The sequence below is a fragment of the Condylostylus longicornis genome, unplaced genomic scaffold (genome assembly GCF_029603195.1).
Source record: "Condylostylus longicornis isolate FDR11 unplaced genomic scaffold, ASM2960319v2 ptg000044l, whole genome shotgun sequence".
In the NCBI taxonomy this organism is placed as follows: domain Eukaryota; kingdom Metazoa; phylum Arthropoda; class Insecta; order Diptera; family Dolichopodidae; genus Condylostylus; species Condylostylus longicornis.
In genome coordinates this window covers 1,174,089-1,197,974 of record NW_026578013.1, presented here as the reverse complement: position 1 = coordinate 1,197,974, position 23,886 = coordinate 1,174,089, and the positions used below count along the sequence as shown (strand labels likewise).

The 23,886-nt window shown below is 26.7% G+C and overlaps 1 protein-coding gene across 1 annotated transcript in view; it reads left to right on the top strand.

The window, feature by feature from the left end:
- Positions 1-23,886, top strand: part of LOC129610378 (probable serine/threonine-protein kinase cdc7) — a gene marked incomplete at its 3' end in the record, with an annotated part of 45,412 nt that overhangs the window by 3,673 nt on the left and 17,853 nt on the right. Inside the window, exon 2 of the mRNA XM_055522944.1 lies at positions 15,505-15,808. Coding sequence (XP_055378919.1) covers positions 15,664-15,808 — 145 coding nt within the window. The remainder of the gene's footprint in view (positions 1-15,504; positions 15,809-23,886) is intronic.

Genomic DNA, 23,886 nt, shown 5'->3' with positions numbered 1-23,886 from the left:
TAATCAAGAAAAATCTTTTTATATAATGATAAATTTAATATGAAAAAATAAAGAAGAAAGAGAATTTGTATATGAATAACTTGCCTATAAGCGGACATTAAAAGTGCAGTAGAATTACAGTAAAACTCCAATACTACGAACCATTTAATTCCAAATATTTTATTTTGTAATATTGACAAGTATGTTGAATAGAAAATGAAATAAAAATTTTGAATTCATTGACGAACAATAATTGCTTAGTTATATAGAGCAGTTCGTTATATAGGTGGTTTGTCATATGGAAGTTTTTTTTTGTTATTTTCCACTCCTAGGAGGAGTATAGAGCTAGTGCATGACATCACAGAATTATGTTATGGCCCAGTCTAATTATAGTTATAGAGCATTAACTAGATAGGTGACTAGCTTGCCGTAGTTTTTATGGAAGTTTTGCTGTTTTATAAAATAAAGAAGAGCAATAGATTTGTAATCTTAAGTGTAACATTTTTTTTAGCCATTTCCATAAAAAATGCTTTTTAGAGTACGATATTCTCTGATAGAATTTACTTTGGAATAATATATCAGGTTGGAATAGTGCTTATATACTTTATAATCAATTACCCACACATAAAGTTACTCGTATATTAATTTAAAAATCACAAATAAATGTACGATTATTTTTGATATTGCAGTGGTTAATTATTGAATGTGTTACTAAAAATGAAAAAAATTTATAATATCTGATAATTGGATGTTTTTATGATTTTTAGAGTTAATTATATTTGCAGATTAATTTTTAATATTTTAAATGTTATGATAATCTTAATTTTTAAATAAGAGTACAAACTGTTTAACAAAAATCCAAGCTAGAAGAGAAAATTTTGGAATTGAATTGTATTTTGCGATTTAATGTAATATTAGAACTTTCGTAACTTTTAGAAGATTAAACCGAAAACACTGAGGTTAATTGTTTTTCTTACTAATATACGAAAAGGTTAAGTAAATTCTTTGAAATACTTAATCTTGTTAATATATTTTTTTAAGTACAGTTCATGAATTAAGTACAAATACATTTGGTATTTTAAAGAAAATAGATTGGAAAATCTTAAAATAAAAAAATATTATTTTTATTTTCCCTTTAATTTCTACATTACGGGTTATACTTTTTACATTTATGGTATTATTTTCGCACTGCTCATATATATTGAAAATATTCTTGTACAATTCATACGTATAATTGGATAAATCATTTGCTTGAATTATAATTCCATATATAAATAATATATATGGTTGAGTTTAATTGTTGTCATGTTTTGATTTTTAATATGATTATTTTCCTATATTTATAATTACATATTCTTATATGTATGATATGGTGTGCTTTATATGCCTGCATATTGAATTCATGTACACAATATTTTATTATTTTTAACATAGATTATTTTCATATTCTAAGATGACTATACTTTGGACTACAAATCAAATAAAATGACACTAATAACTTGACATTAAGAGCATTTGGTTTATAAATGTACAAAATGAAATTATGATGGTATAATGTTATACAATGACTGAATGTGTTAGTATAATTAATTAATTGTATCTAATTATTAAAATCAATTTGTCATAGATATTGTGTAGTATTATTAACTTTAATTATTTATTGTTTGTGTAGAATATAATAAAAATTCTACTTACAACTACGAGTATAAGCCAAATATTATATATATTCTTCGCTTGCAAATTCAACAAAATCTATAAGGTCTAAATTTTTATAAGCTTTGTGAATAAATTAGAACTTTCAAATTTCTATCGAAGACAAAAACTGTGAGAGGTGAAAAATTGTTATTACTGGAAAAGCAAAGTTGGGTCAAACCAATGGTTTGTATTGTCGCTACCACACTATTTTCATAAAATTATTTTCATTCATATATGAAACTATTTCTAGGATTGCATATATTTAGGATGAAGGATTTATAGAGTCTTTGAAATAAAGCAAAAATTAATATAAAGACGGGTTAACATAATGCACAATTTTAAGGGTTAATTGTGTGAGTTAAGAAAAATAATTAAACTTTTTAGTGTCATGGAATTTACGTTAGCTTCTTGCGTTTATAGAAATTTGAAAAAACTTGCGCTTTCGGTAATATAAGCCGTCAAAAATTCAAATTTTACATATTTCAAGACGCGATAACTTGAGACTGGATGGAGATGGAAAAAAAATTTTTTCTAATAAAATAAGCTATTTGTTAGTGTTTAACAGCTGCTAAATTTCAAGTTCCTACAACCGGGAGTCTAGAAGAAAAATGACATCAAAAATTTGGGAAAAACGGATTTAAGATTACGGTAAATTTTAATGGCCATTTTGTTTTTTAAAAGTTTGACCATAATATGCCACAAGCCACTGCCTTTCTGTGTTTGCAAAATTTGAAAAATGTTTATGGTTTCATTGCAATAAATAGTTAAAAAATGGCATTTTTAGGGTTTTGGGGGTGTGGTATATCTTCTAGAGGGTGGGAGATACGTAAAAATTTTTCTTCTACAGAAATAGGTTTCTAGTAAAGATCTATGTAGATATAAAATTTTAGCTATCTATCTTCAAAGGTGTAGAAGTTTTGTAAACAGACACAGACGGACGGGCACACGGACAGAGTGAAACTAATAAGCACTTTTTTTCAAAAATTTTTTGGAAAAGTGCTAAAAACCAAACTAAAATTCCAAAAAAAATTCCTGATACAGAAAAAACTCACTGCCAACAAAAGGCGTAAAATTCAAAATTAGTATTGCTTGTAAATAAAATTATCTAAAAATTTTAAGCTGGTCGGACGAATTTTGTTAACAAATACCAATCATTTTGTTTAATTTAGTTTTTTGAATAATTTAGTTTAAAGTTTTATAGCTTTGTTAAAGGTAGTAGAATTATTATATTTTAAAAAAATGTCTTCAATTATTTATTTTAATTTATCATCTACCAGAAAGAAGTGTGAAAGCCGGAAAATGAAGAGAATAAAAGACCGCAAACTCTAAAGCTACAACATATTTTCTAATTAAACGTTCGATTTTCTAGAAGCCTGTGACGTATGCAATTTAAAATCAAATTTAGAAATGGAAAATGTGTACATACTAAAAAATTTAATTAACTGTGTGTGTGATAAATTAGAACTTTAATTAAGGTCAGGTAATCCTATTAAATGTAAACTTATTTGCATCAGAATTGTTTCTATATTAATATTTTCAAATTATTGTTGCAGTGCTACATAAATATTGTTGTGGATTAAAATATAATATTAGAGAATCTTTCTCGCTTAGAACAAATATTTGAAATAATTTTTCTCTCGCAAATAAATAATAACAAGTGCGAAAAATAGAAAAATAATTAGAGGATAATGTAAAATGTTGTAGGTACTCTTTTATAATATTATAATTTACTCTGTGACTGTGATATTACCTAATACCTACATACATACATATTGTACATCATACAAAGAAACAATTGTATAGCAAAATTTTAATTTTAAATGAGATTTTCGTATGACATTCCTTGATAAATTGTCATTATTTTATGTACGCGAATATGTGTAGCTTGTCACTTTTAACAATTTAATTGGATTTAAAATTTGCATTCTATGCAAAAAACATAATAATATAAAATTTTATTTTTATTGTACTATCTATATAAATCTTATTATTTGTACTTACAATTGTGATTTAAATTTCATTTATAAAAGATTTTATTGAATTTTGATTGTATTTTCATTCTAATTTAATTAAAGATTGTGGATATAAACGCAGTTTTATTAAAATTACAAAACCATATATATATATATATATATACATGTGTATGTTTGTATACTTTGGAATTGACATAAAGAAATCAAAATAAAAGTGATTAGATTTTATAAATCCTTAGATTGCATAATATTCTATTGATTCCTATAATAAATCTCAGTGTGTTAATTATTGAAATAAAAGTGTCTTGTGCGTAATTATTTTAATGGTTATGTTGTACGAAATAATTTTAAGGTCCCGGTTTTTCTTGCTTATGTAACTCTGTAAAATTTTATTTTATTTTATTTTATTAATATTGATTTTTAGTTTTTGGAAAACTTTCCAATTATTTTGGAAAAAAAGTACTTATGAGCCTCTATATTTCCATTTGTCTGGCAATTTTAAAATCAATAATTAATTTTTCTATTAAAAACAAGAAAAAATTCTAAACAAGTGTCACATTACTGAATTTGCCCTTTAACTAACAATATAGGTAATATTCAAACCGCTTCTTTTCCAATTCGAAGAAAATTTTCTTCTACACGGCGACTTTGAATGTATGCTTTAAATTTTAGTGATTTGTAGATGTCGACAAATATTAAAACCTTTCAACCTGGCCGGTACACATATGTACCTGCAAAGTCCAAACATCCCTAAAATTTAAAAATGGCATTGTATTTGCTTCTCTGTTGTACCATTTCGTTTTGGCATGATTCGGCATACTAAATTTTAAACATGTGCTAAACATAAGAAAATGTTTTTTATCTCTTAAGATTTCTTCCAACTTCCATCCAAAATTATATTGTATAATTATTATTAATTATCGGTAATAAGAAAATTATTTAAATATTACCAAAAGTTTTCATTTCGAGCTTGTAGAGTTCAGAATATTAGATATCTTAGTTTGATGTTTTTTTGTAACGTCTGATACTCCGCAAGCGGCAAGGTAGCTATTTGGGTTCTTTTATTAATAATTATTTCCACTATAATGGCCTCTTTGGTCTGTAAGAAATTGTAGATAATGTAGTTTTACAAATTATTTTAAATTAAAAGTGTGCAAAATAGATTATGCATGCTTTTTGCATTAACCTCTTGAGAGCCCTGAAATAATAATTGTCTATTGTTATATAGAATGATTTGTTGAGCTATTATCAGAAGCCTTAGTTTTCTGAGCTTAATTATAATTATCGTTAGGAAGGCTCTTAATCGCGTGGATCTTGCGAATAATTTCAGATTTTTTCTAGATTTTAAGTTGCATTTTAAGACCTGAAATAGTCGATTTATTTTTATAAATCATTTTATATATTTTAAAACTGAATATGCATATTACAAGTTTTTTCTTTAAATATTTTTAAATTTTCAAATAGAAATTTGTAAAATGAATTACTCACTTGACTTAAAAGCAATCAGTGAACAAATTTTTTGCATTTCAATTTGCATACACAAGAATAGAAGTCAGCCTGGAGCTTCAAATAACTTTTTATTTTATATAGTATAATTTTCACATTCATTATGATTCTAGACTTTATTCTTGTATTAATGAGAATTCCATTGGTATTTCAATATACTTTTTTACATAGATATTACAAAATATTATAATTGTGCAAAAATGGTAACAAACTCTTTTAAAACTTTCACTATAATTTTTTGAATCTCATTGGATTATTTAGGAAACCTGATGAACTATAACAAAATATGAAAGATTCTATGAAAATTAACATAGTCAATTGCCATAAACTTAAAGTTAATTTTTGCTATGAATTATTTATCATAAAAACTATATTGTTTTTAAAAGGATGAAGAACATGATTTCAAAATATTGTTGTGGTTTCATGTTAAACAGAAATTTAAAAGTATGCCAAAAGTTACCAAACCTTTTTAGTTATTTAATAATAGAAAAGATTTTAAAGGTAATAACAGAATTTATTTTTCTGCATTAATTTTTCAAATTCTTTAATGTATTCGCTTTCTTGAAGAGTATATTATGTTTAAAGTGTTTTACAATCCTTAATCCGAATACTGAGAAATCTTGGCTGAAATTGTAAAGAAATAGCTGACTTTTTAAAATCTAAGTTGACTTAAACTGACTGAATTATACGATACAAGTCTAATAAGATTATAAAAACTACTTACAGGGTTGTGTGGCAGCTACCTGAATATCTAAAGGAAGTTTTTCATATGATTGGACACATGACTGCCAAATTAAATTCAGGTAGCTTTGCTGTTTTTCTAAAATTTTATATTACCTTTTGAGTACTCAAACCCGTTTTTCAAATTGGCCCAAATACAATATTTTAGCCGTCTTTTCGTTTTAAAATTATCATGCAAGGGGTTAAAAACTTCTTACACCAAAGTTAATACATCCTCCACCAAGCTGCAGGGGTATATAAAAAAACCCAAAATATTTGTTTTACTCCTATTATTTTTTGAGACTTTCAAATATTATGCATATTATGAGGAATGGGTAACCCTTAATTGCCAATTTTACAAAATATAAAAATTGCTATAGTGTTAAAATTATTTTATAAGATCATTTGTATTTCAAATCTGTTTACCATAAATATGCAATATTTAGGTATTAATATATACACACATATATGTATACATTTATTTGTGTTATAAAATCCTGAAAATGTTAGAGTTGCAAAAACATTGTGCATTTTACAAATTTATTTGTTTTATTCTTGCAAATAGTAGCAGTTATATTGTGCGTTGAATGCGTGTATAAGTACATAAAAAATTTTATAATTTTAAAATTTTTGTTTGTGCAATTCATTAAGTACTAATGCAACTTATTGAAAAGTATAAGCCTATACATATACATATGTACATGTACATGCTATTTGGTGATTTCGACTTTAATAACAATATGGTGTTATTCTCGTTAAAATACTTGATAATTACATACACACATATGAAATAGTTAACAAAAGTAGAAAGAGAAATTTTATGATATTTTTTTATCTATATTAAGTTTGCATCTATAGAGAAAAAAGGACAAAAGGAGGGAGCGGGAGGCGGTTAACTATTACTATAACATAAATGAAAAATAAATATTTCACTCATTTTTACCATTTTACCAGAAAAACCACTTTAAACAACCGAAATGTTACCATGTGAAATTGTTACAGAGGTTGATTTTATGTTTTATAATTTTTGCTCTTCAAATGAAAAAAAAAAATTGGAGTTAAATAATTTATTTAATTGTTCGTTCCTGATATTTAAATTTTTAGAAAATACGAAGTCTTAGTGAAAATTGGAATTGAACCTCTTTTTAACAGAGAGTTATGAGGAAGACAAATTTCTAATCGGAATTTGAATTTAATGTCAAAATAAATTTGCATTAAATTTCAGTTTTGCGATTTCAATTTCAAATTCGTGATTCTTTCAATAATTTGTGACTCTAATTACTTTCTAGCCAGTTTTGGTTATTGTAAATGAAGCATTGATGATGCCAAATGGCACTGTTGCAGTCACAATATAGTTATTAAGAACAATTTTCACATATAGTGAAATATTTTAGTATGACTTAAATGATAACATATCGCATGGCTACTATTATTGTTGACCTTATGATTGTCGGGATTAAATCAGTATTACTTTATGTAATATTATTTTTTGTTAAAACAATGTTGACATTGAATGGATTATGTATGTGTTTACCTAAAACTTGTGGTAAAAATAATCAAAAAAAAAAAATTAAAAAACTATAATAAAAAACTGTTGATAAAATTACCAAAAAATATGAAATGAGCAAAAATATTTTGATGAGGTCAGCATTTAACCGACCGGACTAGGTATTGTTTGATTTAGCGAAAATGTTACACAAGATTATGGAAAGTAACCTTTAAAAATTTTTTCTAAATTTTAAGAACTATATTAAGCTTTTAGCTGACATACCTAGAAAAACTTAAATTTGGTTCCTAGTAGAGATTCACTTTATACTATCTGAATTCCGTGAAAAGTTCGACAGTTTCTCCAGTAGCAAATAGAACCCAAATATTAAATTTCAAAAAAAAAAAATTAAATAAGATGTAATTAAAGTTCAATTTCGGAGTTCTGACAAACTTAAAAAATTTATCAGTTCATAGTGTACTGATTAGACACCGATGCACACAGACAGACTGACAGACAGACCGATAGACATCTCTCTAAAAATTTTTTCTATACGCTTCCCTATTATAACGAAACCCATTTCCGTCGAAAACTCAACATTTGAAATTTAGTCCCATCACATGACCTCCCTTATTGTCTACAATGCACTCGGTAAAAACAGTTATTTGAAAAGGACAATATGAAAGTATGTTTTTGTTTTATGTTTTCAAATTGATTTATTGCTTTATTTTAATTTAAGTTTTTATGTAATAAAAAAAAATTTTATATTCACACATACATACACAAACATATATGTATATAATTTAGTGTAGCATTCTGTCATAGATTTTTTGATATAAATGGAAATTTGGAATTTATACATATACATATTTTGTACATAAATTTTATGTACATAGTGCTACAATCATACAATTGCTTTTCTATGCAAAAAGAGAAGTTGTTACTAAAATATATGTTTCGATTGTAAACTCTTCAATTTTCGATAGTAAGCTTTTAAATACTCGAAAAATGTGACCAATTTCGTCAGAACTATAATTGTCACGAATCAATGACAAACCTCAGCAACTAGCTTTCTACTATTGTTAGTGGTTTTTCTTGAAATTTTATGTATGTACAAATTTTGCCAAATAATAATATGATGAGCCAGAAAGTTTTTAGAGAAATCAGGGATCTGGAAACGAGTAGAGACTTATTTCAAATTTTCAGTTTTGTTGATAAAAATCAAAAGATTTTGTTTAACTTTAAAATTTTATACTTTACTGTTAAAACAATGAATTAGTAAATTTTTTGGAAAATTTAGGGTTCCAAAATCGAAAATTCATTAGCGGCGAATTTTATATTTTTGACTAGGTATATTTAAGGAAATAATCAAGAGATGGAATGAAAAAATTTTTATAAATTTTATTTTAACAATTCAAAAGATTTAATCTTTGTCAAACTGACGAATGACACTCCGTTTCAGGGCCTTACTATATAATTCGATTATCGTGAAACGATCAATTTGTATGATACTATCTTTTCATTTCTGCAAAAAAGAAAATCGTTTTACTAAAGTCGAATTCCATACTAAGACCCCCGTCGTACACTGTAAATTTTAATTACTTTCAGTAATAATTTCGTACATCTATGGCTTAAACAAATTTTCATAAAATACTCAAATATTTATCAGGCTATTTTGTAAGTGCATACAGAAATTAATTTCTATTTCATATTTTATTAGTAAAACGCACTCTTTGTGTAATACAAAATTTGCATTCATAAAATCAACATTAAAAACTAAAAACTATTTTGCTCTAAACACTGCAAGTTATTCGTATAAGTCTATTCAAATAAAGTTGGGTCAAACCAATGGTTTGTATTGTAGCACTTTTCCCTTCAACAAGTGAAAATTCTGCTTTTAAATACAGTCTATGTATACCTATCACACTATAAAAATTATTTTCATTCATATACAAAACTATTACTAGGATTGCATATATTTAGGATGACGCATACTCGTATATGCAGTCTTTGAAATAAAGCAAAAATTAACATAAAAAGGGGTTAACATAATGCTCGATTTTAAGGGTTAATTGTGTGAGTTAAGAAAAATAATTATATTTTTTAGTGTCATGGAATTTACCGTTAGCTTTTTGAGTTTATAAAAATTTGGAAAAGCTTGCGGCTTCGGAAATATAGGGTGTCAAAAATTCAAATTTTACGATTTTCAAGAGGTGATAACTTGAGAGGGGGTGGAGATGGAAAAAAAATTTCTTCTAACGAAATGAACTACTTGTTAATGTCTAAAAGCCCCTAAAATTTCAAAGTTCTAGAATATAGGATCTAGAAGAAAAACGACATCAAAAATTTGGAAAAAAAGGACTTTAGATAACGGTAAATTTCAACGGCCATTTTGTTTTTCTAAAGTTTAACTATAGTATACTGCGCTAGGGGAAGCAAGCCGCTGCCTTTCTGCGTTTGCGAAATTTCAAAAATGCTTATGGTTTCATTGCAACAAATATTTAAAAAAGGCCACTTTTAGGGTTTTGGGGGGGTATAACTTCTAGAGGGGGGGAGATAGGTAAAAATTTTGTTCTACGAAAATAAGTTTCTAGTAAAGATCTATGTATATATAAAATTTCAGCTTTCTATCTTCAAGGGTGTAGAAGTTTTGTAAACAGACACACGGACGGACGGACAGAGTGAAACTAATAAGCACTTTTTTCAAAAAATTTTTTGGAAAAGTGCTAAAAAATTACAAGTTAATTTTGTTCCATGCACATGGAACACGTTTAGATCCAAAATAAAAAAACTTTTTGCTTTTTTCCTCTAATATATTCAAATAAGTTTAAATTAAAATTCTAATAGACTGTATTTAGCTTTTTTTTTTCATTATAATTACAAAGAGTTCTTTAGAATTAGAATATTGTGTTGATGAAGGAGGAAATATTTTTGAATACATTTTGAATAAAAAAAAAAAGAAGAAACGATTAAAGGGTATTACGTAAAGAAAAAAAAAACCCTGAGAATTTTTCCTCTGATTTAAGCCTTTTAATACCTTTTTATACTCAATTGTATATCTAAAATTGTCATAAATAAGTCAAAGTGTGTATAAAAAAGAAAAACCTATTATTTAGTTCATAATACATACTTTGCCTTCCCATAGGTTAAAATCATATAAAATAAAAAAAAAAATTTTCTAGGATTTTTCTTATGCATACCATACTTGGTTACACGAATAATATGCCTTCGGTTTAATTTCTATTTCTGTTATACTTGTGTGCTTGTATACGGGCAAATGCGCTCTATTATTGTGCTTTGTTACTTTAGAAAACAAAAGTTGTAGGTTAAGTCAATATTTGCCATATGTGTCGTTAGATTTATTACAAAAAAAATAAAAAGTTCTTTTATATTTTACATTTTATGTAAAAAATAAAGAGAATAATAGTACAGATTTTTTTTTTTTCATAATAGTGGTTTTAGTAATCATACATGTGTGCCTACAGGGTTTTCAACTATGTGGTGAAATAATCGACATAAGGGAGAATAAATATGAAGAAGAAGAAGACTAGATGCTTTATCAAGTTCATGAATAGATTCTATTTTTTTTTTTTTTATTAAAAGAGGATATCACAAGAGGTTTACATTAAAATTTAAATAGGTTTTAATATTAAAGGAAAAAAAATTACGTATGTTTGCATTAGCCAGCCAGTCAGTCTTCTAAAATTTTTGAAATACACACATACCTAATCAAACATGTATAAATCTTATTTTTTTTTGTTTGAAAATAATTTCGAACAATAGAGGAAAAAAAAATTGTGTATACAATAAGGTACGTAATTTGTACAATAAAGGACGAAATGTGTATAAAAAACATCCTTTCTTTTGACAAAAAAACAGCAAAAAAAAAAAGGCAGTAGAAAAAAAAATATTATGTTTGCCTCTTGAACATTTATGAGGTTTTATGAGTTGTTTATAAACTCGTATAATATCTTAAGGAAAATTATTTATAAAATATAATAAAAATAAGGATATAAGGAATAATGTGGAAGAAGGATATTTATTTTTTCTTCAATTGTCTGCGTATAATAATTACTGTATTAATAATAATCAAAGAGTATTAAAATTTATATATGTATACATATATATATATAGAAATAAAGAAGGAGAAAATCCTTGAAAGAATAAGGTTTTAACTTTGAAGGAAAAATTTAAAATAAATAAATTTATTTCACTTGTATTTTTTGAATTTCATTTTGGAAGTAGACAAAATATTACTTCGTATGTAGCTACCCTTAAATATGATAATAGGAAAATTTTATTGCAATAAAAGCTTTTAATTTAAAATTGTAGGCTTGAGGTGCATACCAATTTTACACATAATGAATTTGACACATTTAACACCGTCTTACTGGTAAAACTATGAAAGATAGAGGAAAATGATAATATGTGGTATAGCTTTTGACTGTAATTGTAGCCGATCGAAAAAAAAAAAAGAAAATTTCGAAAAATTTGGAGTTTTGAAAAAAAAAAATCACAAAAAAACAAAAATTCTGACTTGAAGCTATATCTCGAAAACTTCGGCTCATTTCCAATTTATTGTAAGACCGAAAATAAAGAGCAATCAATTGCCTATAAGCCAAGCCAACAATGGTTATTGTATGGTTATATGGTATGGTTCTTTTGTTATCAGTATTTATTTATATGCAGGAAATATCTGGTACTTTTTTTTCAACGGCCTATATATAGTTCGAAAACGAGTGTATCTGCACCCCTCTCACCCATACAATTTTTAGCTGGAGATTTATCAAAGAATTATCCCTAAAATTACATGCCATTTTATTCGAAACAACCTGTATATGCAGTTTCTTCGCTTAACATTCTATTAAGTAATATACCAGAATTATTGCATAAACTTAGGATGAGAACAAAATTGATACAATTATAGGGGGTTTTTCAGTTTATTATAAATTTAAATTAAATGTTTTTTGATGAGTTCATAATTTCAGAGGACTGAGTTGTCGAAAATTTAAATTTTGCTAAGAAGTTAAGAAATTTCAACAATTTGATATGAAAGAAAAATAGAAAATAATTTTCTTCTGAAGAAATGTATTATTTTTATTAATGGCCAGAATTTGTTAAAATTTAAGACTTCATAATAAGTACGAAAAATTCTAAAAGTGAAGTTTCGAAATTTATTTTTAATTTACTCGTTAAAGAAGTTGCTTGGACTAAATCCAAGAATATATTACACATCCTTTAATTATGTTTTCAACAGCGATAAATGTTTTAAATTTCGGTTTCAATTTCAAAAACCTGCATGTCGTTTAGGATATATCGAAATATGACCTATCAGTCATATCTTATTCGAAGTAATTTCATCCATATTTTCAAGAAAATAACCATTCAATCTATAATTCTGATCATTGACTAAAACGGAAGCTCTGACCACATTGATAATAAAATAAATTTCAATTCTATCACCATTGTCGAATCCAAATGCATATAAAAACGAATATTTTTCGATTTTACAATCTAAATAATCATGGTATTTGTCCAGAATATACTGCGTATGAATACCAAAAATTCACGCAACATAGAAGTTAATTAAAAGCTTAACTCTGATTCGAAATTAATGATGGATTTTACATATTAGACTTTGTTTGTAAATATTATTCGTAATTCTATTGTAAATAGAATTACGGTTCTGATACATTTTCAACGTATTGAATTATTTAAAGACCGGAGCCTTGTTTCTTGAACAATAGAGAATAATAAGATGGTTCATTTTGTCTGTTTGTATTGCCAAGCAAATATTTGTTTATTTATTTATTTGTGTTTCTTTAAATGTAATTAAATTTTTAATTAACTTGCATATTTAAATAAATGATATAAAATTAAATTGAATACTCTTCCCAAAATTGGTATATAATAAGGGTAGTACAAGGAAACTACCGACATGTAAAGTAATAACCTGAATGTGTAAAGCAATAACCTGAAATAATAGAACCCTTTTATAGAAACTATAGAAATTAATAACTTTTATGTTTCAAGCTCATCTTTTAGAAAATCATAAAATATTTTTTTTTTTACTTTAATTTTGTAAATTTATTAAAATGAAAGCTTGAATATTAAAATTGAATATTTCTATGAACACTATATTATATATATATATATTCGGCATTATATGTTTGTATATGTATATATATAATGAGTTCCTTTATTATCCTTTTAGATTTTGTTAATTATAACACCATTATCATTTAAATGGGTATGGTAAATGTATTCGTAAATGTGACCTTTATTGTTATTTTCCATATTATGTACTCGTATAATTATACAGAATTTTATTTTTGAGTAGAATTTCCTGTTTTTAATAATATAAAAATTAAATTATTAAAAGTTATTAATTTCTGACGAAAACATTACAGTACGTACATATAGAGTACTTTAGTATAATAATGTGAAGTCATAAAAATTATGAAAATGAAAATTTCAAATCGCATGGACAAAGAAGAATACCCGTATATGATATTTTGAGAAACATAAAATGTTGTTTTATATTCAATTAACTAATGTACCTAAGTGTATAACGGTTAACATATTATATCCTTTAATAAAATAATATTTAAGAAAAGTAATTTTATGTTTCCTTATGGAAATCATTAAAAAAGGTGAATAATACAGACAAAATAATATAGTGCTATGTTGAATAATAAAAGCATAACTCTTCTACATACTCGTATATGATCGATAACATCAAATATAAATTTTGTGCTCTATTTCACATACAGGGTGATTCTGAAATTTATACAACAACATATACCATTTTTGAGGACTTAAATTAAAGCTAAAGCGGCTGGGCAAAATTTTATTTTCATAAAGTTCGAATGCTTGGTATTCCGAAGGTACATAAATTACAGAATTAAGCAGCATTTCTATTTTAAGTTCATTATCAAGCCTTTCTGAAACTGTTTTTTTGAAGTTTCTATCTTTTTCAGCACCGAAGTTATAATCAAAAAAAAAAACCTGTATAAGTAAAAATTTCGTGAGAATTCGTTAAAATCCCTGGAACTCGGAAACCCGTGAGATTTACACATTTCCAATCTTCTAACCGATAGCATATGTTGTTGTATAACTTTCTGAATCACCCTGTATATTGTGCACCTACATTTACATATATATGAACGAAAATTCACAACCGTATGACAATAGTATAACGAAAATGCACTAGTTTCACGACTAGATTTAAGACTTTTGAAAAGTCTGTAGTATAGCCTTTGGTACTTATACTCTATATGGAACTTATCACATGGTTAATACTAATTTATGTGGAATTTTTCACATAGTACCTATTGGTAAGTTTAAAATTCGTCAAATTGCAAAAATCTAAATTAAGGTTTCATTCTTCTCATATACGACAACTCATAGGAAATTGATATTTTCTTATTTCAGAAGTCTTATACATCAAAATAATTTATATTCTTGATTATTGAGGCTAAATAAATTTAAATTTAAATTTTAGTTAATTCTAATATCTTTATATAAATATAATTAAAATAGCTGTACATTTAATCCAGATATTCATGTAAATTTAATAATGTTTAACCCTTAACCGAAATACTCTTGAAAAAAATGATCAGCGCCAATTATTTTTATTCTTTGAGTATTCTTTCGCTAGTACGCAATAAATAAAGTAAAGAGAAATATAAACAAAGCATACATATTTCAATTTAAAAATTTTTTTCGGATGTATTTTTAAACAAAATATATTTTGTCAGTTTTGTTAAATTAGCCTAAAATAAAATTCAAAAATCATAATATTTATTTCACAAATATTACAAGAATCGAGTCAGTTAGGAAAGTAAAAGAAGCATGTAGCAGTTAAGGGTTAAAACTATCATATTCGAGATATTTTCTTCAATAGTTGGAATATTGCGTTTTCTTATATGTACGTTATGTGACATGTCTTTCCTCTAAAGTCTAAATTATTCAGTTGTAGATTAAAAATCTGCATAAAGCAATTTATTTTACTTATAGCCCAACAAATTTATTTTTATTAAACATTAAGTTTGTTTTTCTAAATTTTGTTATTATTAATTAAAACATTTTACTATTTAACAACTAAAATAAATAATTTTTACTTGTTTTCCTCTTCTCTTACAGAAAAGCAATTGAATGGAACAAGATTTTTTTCTTAAAATTCAAACACCAATTAAATACATACATAGCTATACTGTTATTATAAAAATATCAAAGAAACGTTTCATTAATATTACAATATAACAATATTTAAATGAATGTGTAAAAAAATTTGTGTTCAAGATGAAGATGTCAAAATTATCAAATCAAACAAATTCACAGGATCCGCAAGCAGTTAATTCACGTGTATTTGTTGGAAATTTAAATACATTTCAGTGTTCAAAAGCTGATGTTGAAAGAATGTTTCAACGTTATGGTAGGCTAGTTGGTAAGTTTTCAAATTTATATTTTGAATATATAGTATAATATTTTTGAAGCTGGTGTGATAAAGTCACGACGAATTTACGAAATTGCGCGATTGCCACGACGTTGCACTTCTTTGATATTCGCTTCATAGGAATATATTGAAAAATGACTACACAGGTGAGCCTGGCTATCTTCTATGATAATCTATGAGCTTTGAGGGTGTTCGTTCTTATAAGCACCGTCAAAACCGATATACTATGTATTAGTTATTGTTTGCTGAGCTCGTGTAGAGGTTTCGCCATATGCGGTGGTATGGCAATGAAAGTGTGACGTAAATGTGATTGAAATTATATAATGCTTCGAGAAGACGAATATAGTGGCAGTTTATACACGACACGCGATAGTGGGAGTTAATACGCGGCCAACCTTGGGCTGTAGGTTAATAAAAAAGAAGAGATTTTTTATTGCCTCTGTGAGTGACCTACTCTGCATAAAGTAAAATTGTTGAGCGACTCGAATATGACAGAATTTGACCTTACCAGCAAAAATATCAGAATGGGGTGGTGAACAACCATTTTGAAAGTACAATACCGATCTGGTTTTGGCGAGGGAACAGTGATTAAACTGCACATTTATGCTAATTTGAATGTCGGGCCGCCCTAACTAATCAACCAAATCACATTTTGTCGTAACTGGATATGTTGTTGTAGCTGGAACCATTACAATTTTTATTACGTAATCTTTATTTATTCTTTTGCATTTATTTTTATGTTCAACAATTTGAAAATTTTAATAAAATATGATATTTTACAGATTTTTTAATGTTATTGCACTTACAATTAAGCTAAACGGGAATTGTCTTATTCTAACATAATTATTTGATGTGTTTAACATTAATTTACATAATATAAGTATAGATAAATTTAATTAAGATTATATGAAAATTTTAGTATTTTAAATTTTAATTAAAATAAAATTTATTTATATTTTTAACAAAATATTTTTAAAATTATTTAAGTAAATTTTTAATAATTAAAATGTGAGGATTTCAATGCTATTTTAATGCTTTTGATATTTGAAAATATTTTTGATGATTTTTTAGCCGTCATGGTTTTATTTAAGTTGAAATTTATTTAATGCCCCAAAACTTATATAAAACAATATTACAAATAATTATAATAAAAATTAAAGATTCCCTCGGCGCATGAATTAAACATGTTGCTTTACATATTTTTGAGCAATTTTTGAGTATTTTTACAATTAACACATTCTTTCTTTCTCTTTAGGTGTTATAAATTTGAGAATTGTTATCATACAGTACGTTTAATTCGATAATACATTATTTTAGATAGATTTATTGAAATATTCGTTAGTTATTCATTCCCTTTCTGCATTATATCCGCATTATAGAGTTAAGTTAGAGTTATAGAGTTAAATTTTACCTTTAAGTAAATTTTAAAATATTTTGAATAAAATTTGATTTCTAAACTAAATGATTTAAAAAGGTATTCCAGCTGTTTATTTTGGTCGGGAATCTGAATATCGTAATAAATCTTACCGAGTACACTAATTTGGTTAGTGAGTTGTGCCCCCTCCCAACATAGTCGGATAATTTGGTTATCTTAAAATTATACATACTAATCTCTAAAATTATTTCTTTTATAAGCTCCCTAAATATATGCAATAAGATTTGATTATGAGTTAACATGTAGTTTTTTATTAAACTTTATTTTTATATTTTGGCCACAGAAATCCTAAATGTTTTTCAATCAAATGATCATGAAATATGCAACTGTATAAACTGTAGATTTGATGATTTCGTTTCTTAAGCATTGTTATTTTAATTATTTCATTTTCCTAAAAATCTACCTACACATATACATGCGTAATAAGTGAATAAACATCTAGGCGCTTTTCATAAAATAAAAATACTTTCAAATATTTATTTTATTAATTCAAGCGCCTTTGAAATGATTCAAAGGCGTTTCTTATATTTAAGAATTTTGAATTATTTTGGTATCTAACTATTAAAATAAATTAAAGTATTTTATATCGTAAAACTGTTCTATATTTGAATATGTAAATACATATGAGTATATTTTGTATATATAGACAGAAATTTTTCTTATTCAAATTAACATTTGACACATCAATGGTGATTCAGCTAGGTAAAAATGAAATATAAGAAAAAAAGAAAATAATTATAAATAAAAAAAAAAAATAGAGTTGACCTTGTCAACTCTGTGATACCCGTACGAATTTGTTATCGTATGTGCGAATAACTAATGTGCCATAACTAACTATGGGGCAGACTATGACTTTAAGTTGCCGTATTACCATATTAATTTATGCAAAATTTCAGTACTATGTGTTATTCAAAATACTGGTTGTGCCAAAGTACTATTGATGTTGTATGGCAGGTACCAGAAGGAGCCAAGTAATTTCAACGACTTTTATGAAACACATTGGCCCTACTAATATATTCGTTTGTGTGAAATTTCAATACCATAGCTTTAATAGTTTCTCAAATATAGTCAAATAACTTTTGAAGTTGTATGGCAGGTACCAGAAGGAGCCAAGTAATTTCAACGACTTTTACGAGACACATCGGCCCTACTAATATATTCACTTGTGTGAAATCTCAATATCACAGCTTTTATAGTTTCTGAGATATAGCCAAATAACTTTTGAAGTTGTATGGCAGGTACCAGAAGGAGCCAAGTAATTTCAACGACTTTTATGTGACACATTGGCCCTACTAATATATTCGTTTGTGTGAAATTTCAATACCATAACTTTAATAGTGTCTGAAATGTAGCCAAATAATTTTGGAAGTTGTATGGCAGGTACCAGAAGGAGCCAAGTAATTTCAACGACTTTTATGTGACACATTGGCCCTACTAATATATTCGTTTGTGTGAAATTTCAATACCATAACTTTTATAGTTTATGAGATATAGCCAAATAAATTTTGAAGTTGTATGGCAGCTACCCGAACCGGTACTCCGATCATGTCCAATTTAAATAGGGTTCTGGCACTTACTACAACAAATCATTTGTGAAAATTTGGTGAACTTAGCTCAATTAGTTTTTGAGTTATCGTTCGGACGGACGGACGGACGGACGGACGGACGGACGGACGGACGGACGGACGGACGGACGGACGGACGGACAGACAAAGCTAAATCAACTCAGAATTTGACGCTGATCAAAAACATACACTTGAGTCTATATCTAACACCGTTATTTCTTAGCGTTACAAACGGTAAGGCAAATTTAGTATACCCTTCGAACATACGTTCGTACGGGTATAATAATTATTAATTAAAAATAGATGCAAATGAATATAGAATAAAAATTAAAAGTTTTTACGAAATTTAGCGACCAGGTACTTTTAAACTCATTGACTTTTGTATTTAGCACGTTAACGGTTGTACCCGTTAATTGACCTACAAGAAAAGTAAAATACACCGTTCTAAGTGAAATATACTTTGTTATATGTAGAAAAGTACATAAGAGATTCTATTTGTTATACACAATATAACTGATAGTCTAACTGTAATGGCCAGAATATTAGTGTAGTGTAGAAATATGTAAATATATTAGCGAATCCTACTACATTTCACGTATCGTTTGAAATTTACAGAAATTTGAACACTATAGTATCCTCGTCTATAAAAGTGTTAAAATACTAAAAATATACTTAAAATGGCATTCTTATTTATTTTAAGCCAATAATATTATTGTAAATTTATTTTCTGCACTTAATAATAGATCTGTGCATTCACAAATATACATATATACATTCACAATATACATACATCTGCAAATATTTGCAAAGTAGAACGAAAATTTTCTTTGATCATTCGTTAATGATTGACGTACTTTCTAAAATAATATCCAGGCGGGCCTGGAAAATTTAGACACTTTTGTGGGGAGCATGGGGAGACCTCAGTGCACCTTCTGGGAAAGTGTGATGCTCTCGCTCGTTGGAGAGAAGGACAAATTCGTAACAAATTTTGTCACTTAAATAAAAAATTCAATTTAGAAAAAAAAGAAATAAAATTTAATTGAAACTTCTTTATATGCTTAAAAAATATTATGACTCTAACTTGTCATTTTTTTTGATAATTTAGTACTTTTTACAACAGATGGAAATGACAATTTAGAAACGATATAGCAATTTTTTTTCATCTTATCGTAATTTATTTAGGAATTTCAAATATAAATGTCTTATTTATTTATAATTAATTTTTATTAATGAAAAAATTTTTGCAATTTTGAATGTTATAATTTTGGTTTTTATATGTTTAGTAACGTCATGAATAAATAATGCGCAAGTGTTGCCGTTTTGTTAAATTGACGTTAAACATATGCGGAACGGAATGTTTTATTCGTATCTATGCATGCCCGGTTCTAACTGCGTCGGCTTCCTAGGCAGTTTCCAAAGAGTGTTTCCCTCTGCCCCGCTTTGAAAGCAAAGAATAATTTGCAATAAACACTGAACATTTGTGAGCTCAATTCATTTTCTTGTAACTTTCTCATACTGAATGAAAGATTAGTGATAGAATAGAAGCGTGGAACTAAATTATTTGGAATGTTCGAATATAGGCACATGTTATTAAATCCATTTCGGTGTAAATAGAAAAAAAAAAATTTAGAAAAGCACATAGGTACTCAAAATTTATTTTTTAAATTTAGTTTTTTTTTTTAAGTTTTTAGTGGCGCCTCTCTTTTTCGGCGCTCATTACAAATGAATACTTTTACAAATGAATATATTGAGAACGGCAAATTAGTTAAATGCAATAATTTGCATTTTTAATTAGCATTTTTCCCACCAAGTGTTTAGAATTTACGGTATACTTAACTTAAAATTCCTATGTCAAACCCTAAAATTTCTAAAACAAAATAGTTCGATATTGTTTAGTTTGAAAATCTAAAAGCAAAAGAATGAAATAATTATTGCTTCTTTGTATTTCATTAGTTTATATTCAAGGGCGCATACATGCAACTGTATGATCACATACAATTAAGGTATCAAACAGTTTGGTAAATTTTTACAAACTGATTACAATTTTCAGTTAATGAAATTGATTTGAACTAACGCATTAGTTTAGTTCCTTAGATGTGTCCGAAACGGTCAAGCAGTAATTGCAAAACTAAAAATTGCGTTTTGACTGAGCTCTTAATTTTTGAAAAATGGTTGATTTAGGCAAATAAATTACATTGACTTCTCCGTTGTCACGGATGAATTATTCGCTTAAACAAAGTTTAAGCTTTGAGGAAAGTTTACCCTTAAATTATTTTATACAAGCTACATATTCGGGGCTTTTATAATAACTTTTCTTTTTTAGAATAAATTTTTTTATTATCAAATTTTTTTGGCATAATATTTCAAAATATTCTTTCAAAATATGGTAAACTTTTAACGTTACGAACAATTGAAAAGAAATTTATCTTTTAATTAAATTTGACAATTTTTTTTTATAATTAAAAAAATTTACAATTCTGGTACATGACAGACACAATATTAAAGTTAATTATGCACATAATGATGTAACATTTGGTAAAAGGTAGGAAAATTTTAAAAATAGTTTTTAAATTAAAATAAAATGAAATTATGAATTAAAAATAAAATTTTTACTTTTTATAAATTAATAAAGAGTATTCAAAGTATTTGACATTTTATTTGAAAATTAGAGAAGAACAAGAAGTGAGAGAGAGGTTATTATAAAAATTATATAAAAATTTTTTTTTTATTTCCTTAGCCAAAAAATTAGTGCCAATAAAATTCTTAAAATATTTTCATTATTTTGTTTCTGTGTATTAAATTTTTAAATAAGTGGACTAAAATCAAGCAGAAGATACTTCAAATCTAATATTATTTTGTTTTACTTTGTAATCCAAGTTGATTGAAGAATTGAAATTGTAATCTCAATTGAATGCTTTCTTAAACAATAAAAAAGTTTTGCAAGTGCATTAAAAACCGTAAATTAAAAATAATTTTGACAACTAATTAATTTCAAAATTTGAAAAAATTTCGATTAAATGAGATTATATGGCAATATTGCTGAGCCAATTAGGGTAATTTAAAAGAAAAAAATATGTCAAGAGCAATTAAAAATGGTGGTTATTAAATAAATATTTTATTATAAATGAAGAAATGAGAACTTGCCAATTGAGTCTTGTACAATTTGAGAGCTAGAACTGGTAAAAAATTACATGAAAAATTTCTGAATTATAATCAGAAGTGTTTTATTATTCAATGGAAATTAAACACATGGCATTAATATTTGAAAATATCTTCGGGCTTTCGGCCACCATATCTGTATTTTGTGAAACACCATAATTTTGGAGCTTAATTTTGAACTACTTTTTGAATGATTTCAAAATTTTAGTGTTTTTATCAATATAAATCTGTGAATTCCGGGCAAAATCACGATGGAATATAATCGAGAAGTGTCAAATCACAAATAACTAAACTTGCAAATGGTGTACGACCTTTGTCCAAAATAAATCTATTAATAAATTTTGTATTCAATAAGTCGTTGATTGCTTAGTTTAAATAACTGTTCTGATCCTATTCAGTAAGTAAAATTTCTAAATTATTATTATTTTTCGCATAGAATCGGATCAAGTGATATGAAAGAATATTTTAAAATAACATCCCTGTTATTTAGCCACAAAATTCGAAGGAAGAGTAAAATACAAAGGAAAAAAAACCAACAAACTTTAATAATAAACTAATTAGTTAATGAAAAAACTGTAAAAGACAAAACATTCCCTTAGACCAAATTTTCTAGGCATATTCCTTTTAAGGATTTATGGAAATTTTTCTCTTTGTTATTTTTATTCTGACCGCGTGATCTTTCCGTTTATTTAGTTTAAGAATAGTAAATTTTATATTTACTATTTTTATACCCTGCACTTCGTGAAGGGTATATTAACTTTGGTATGGAGTTTGTAACTACTTGAAGGAGTCATCTGCGGTATGGACATATATATATATTCTTGCTCAGCGTAAAATTCTGCGTCGATTTAGACATGTCCGTCCGTCCGTCCGTCCGTCCGTCCGATCGCACGATAACTCAAAAACGAATAATGCTATCGACACCAAACTTTCACAAGTTTTTTCTTTTGTGCCAAGGACGAACCCTATTGTTATTGGACTAATTCGGACAACGGGTTCGGGTAGCTGCCATACAACTCAAGGAGTTTATTTTAAATATTTCGAAAACTAATAAAGCTATAAATATAAAATTTTGTATACATGTGTCCAATTATATTCTACACATGCTCTAAAAATTATAATGGGATAGCTGCACCGGTTCGGGTGGCTGCCATACAACTCCAACAGCAAATTTTTTATATTTGGCAAAATAATAAAGTCAGATTCGTGAAACTTGGTAGTCATGTGTCCAATTATAGGTCAAATGTATTTCTGAAATTTTAGAAGAATTGCTTGACAGGTTCGGGTACCTGCCATACAACTCCAGAAGCTAATTTTAAATATTTGGAAATACAATAAAGTGAGATTCATGAAACTTGGCAGTTGTGTGTCCGATTGTAGATCAGATATATTTGTGAAGTTTTAGTGGAATTGCTTGACAGGTTCGGGTACTTGCCATACAACTCTAAAAGCTTATTTTAAATATTTGGAAAAATAATAAAGACAGATTCATGAAACTTGGCAGTTGTGTGTCCGATTGTAGTTCAGATATATGAAGTTTTGATGGAATTGCTTGACAGGTTCAGGTACTTGCCATACAACTCCTAAAGCTAATTTTAAATATTTGGAAAAATTATAAAGTCAGATTCATGAAACTTGGCAGTCGGATGTCCAATTATAGGTCAAACATATCCGTGAAGTTTCTATAGAATGACTTCACGGGTTCGTGTAATTGCTACATAATAACGAAAGGTGCAGGGTATAATTCAATCGGTTTATACCGACTGAAGCGTTTTTACTTGTTTTTTCATATTTTTTACAATTTGTTGGAGGTTTTGTTTAAAAAAATGCAATTTCCTATCAGGAAAAGTAATCTCAAAACAAAAATTACAAAATGTTTTTTTTGTTTATTTTTTATGAATTTTTCTATT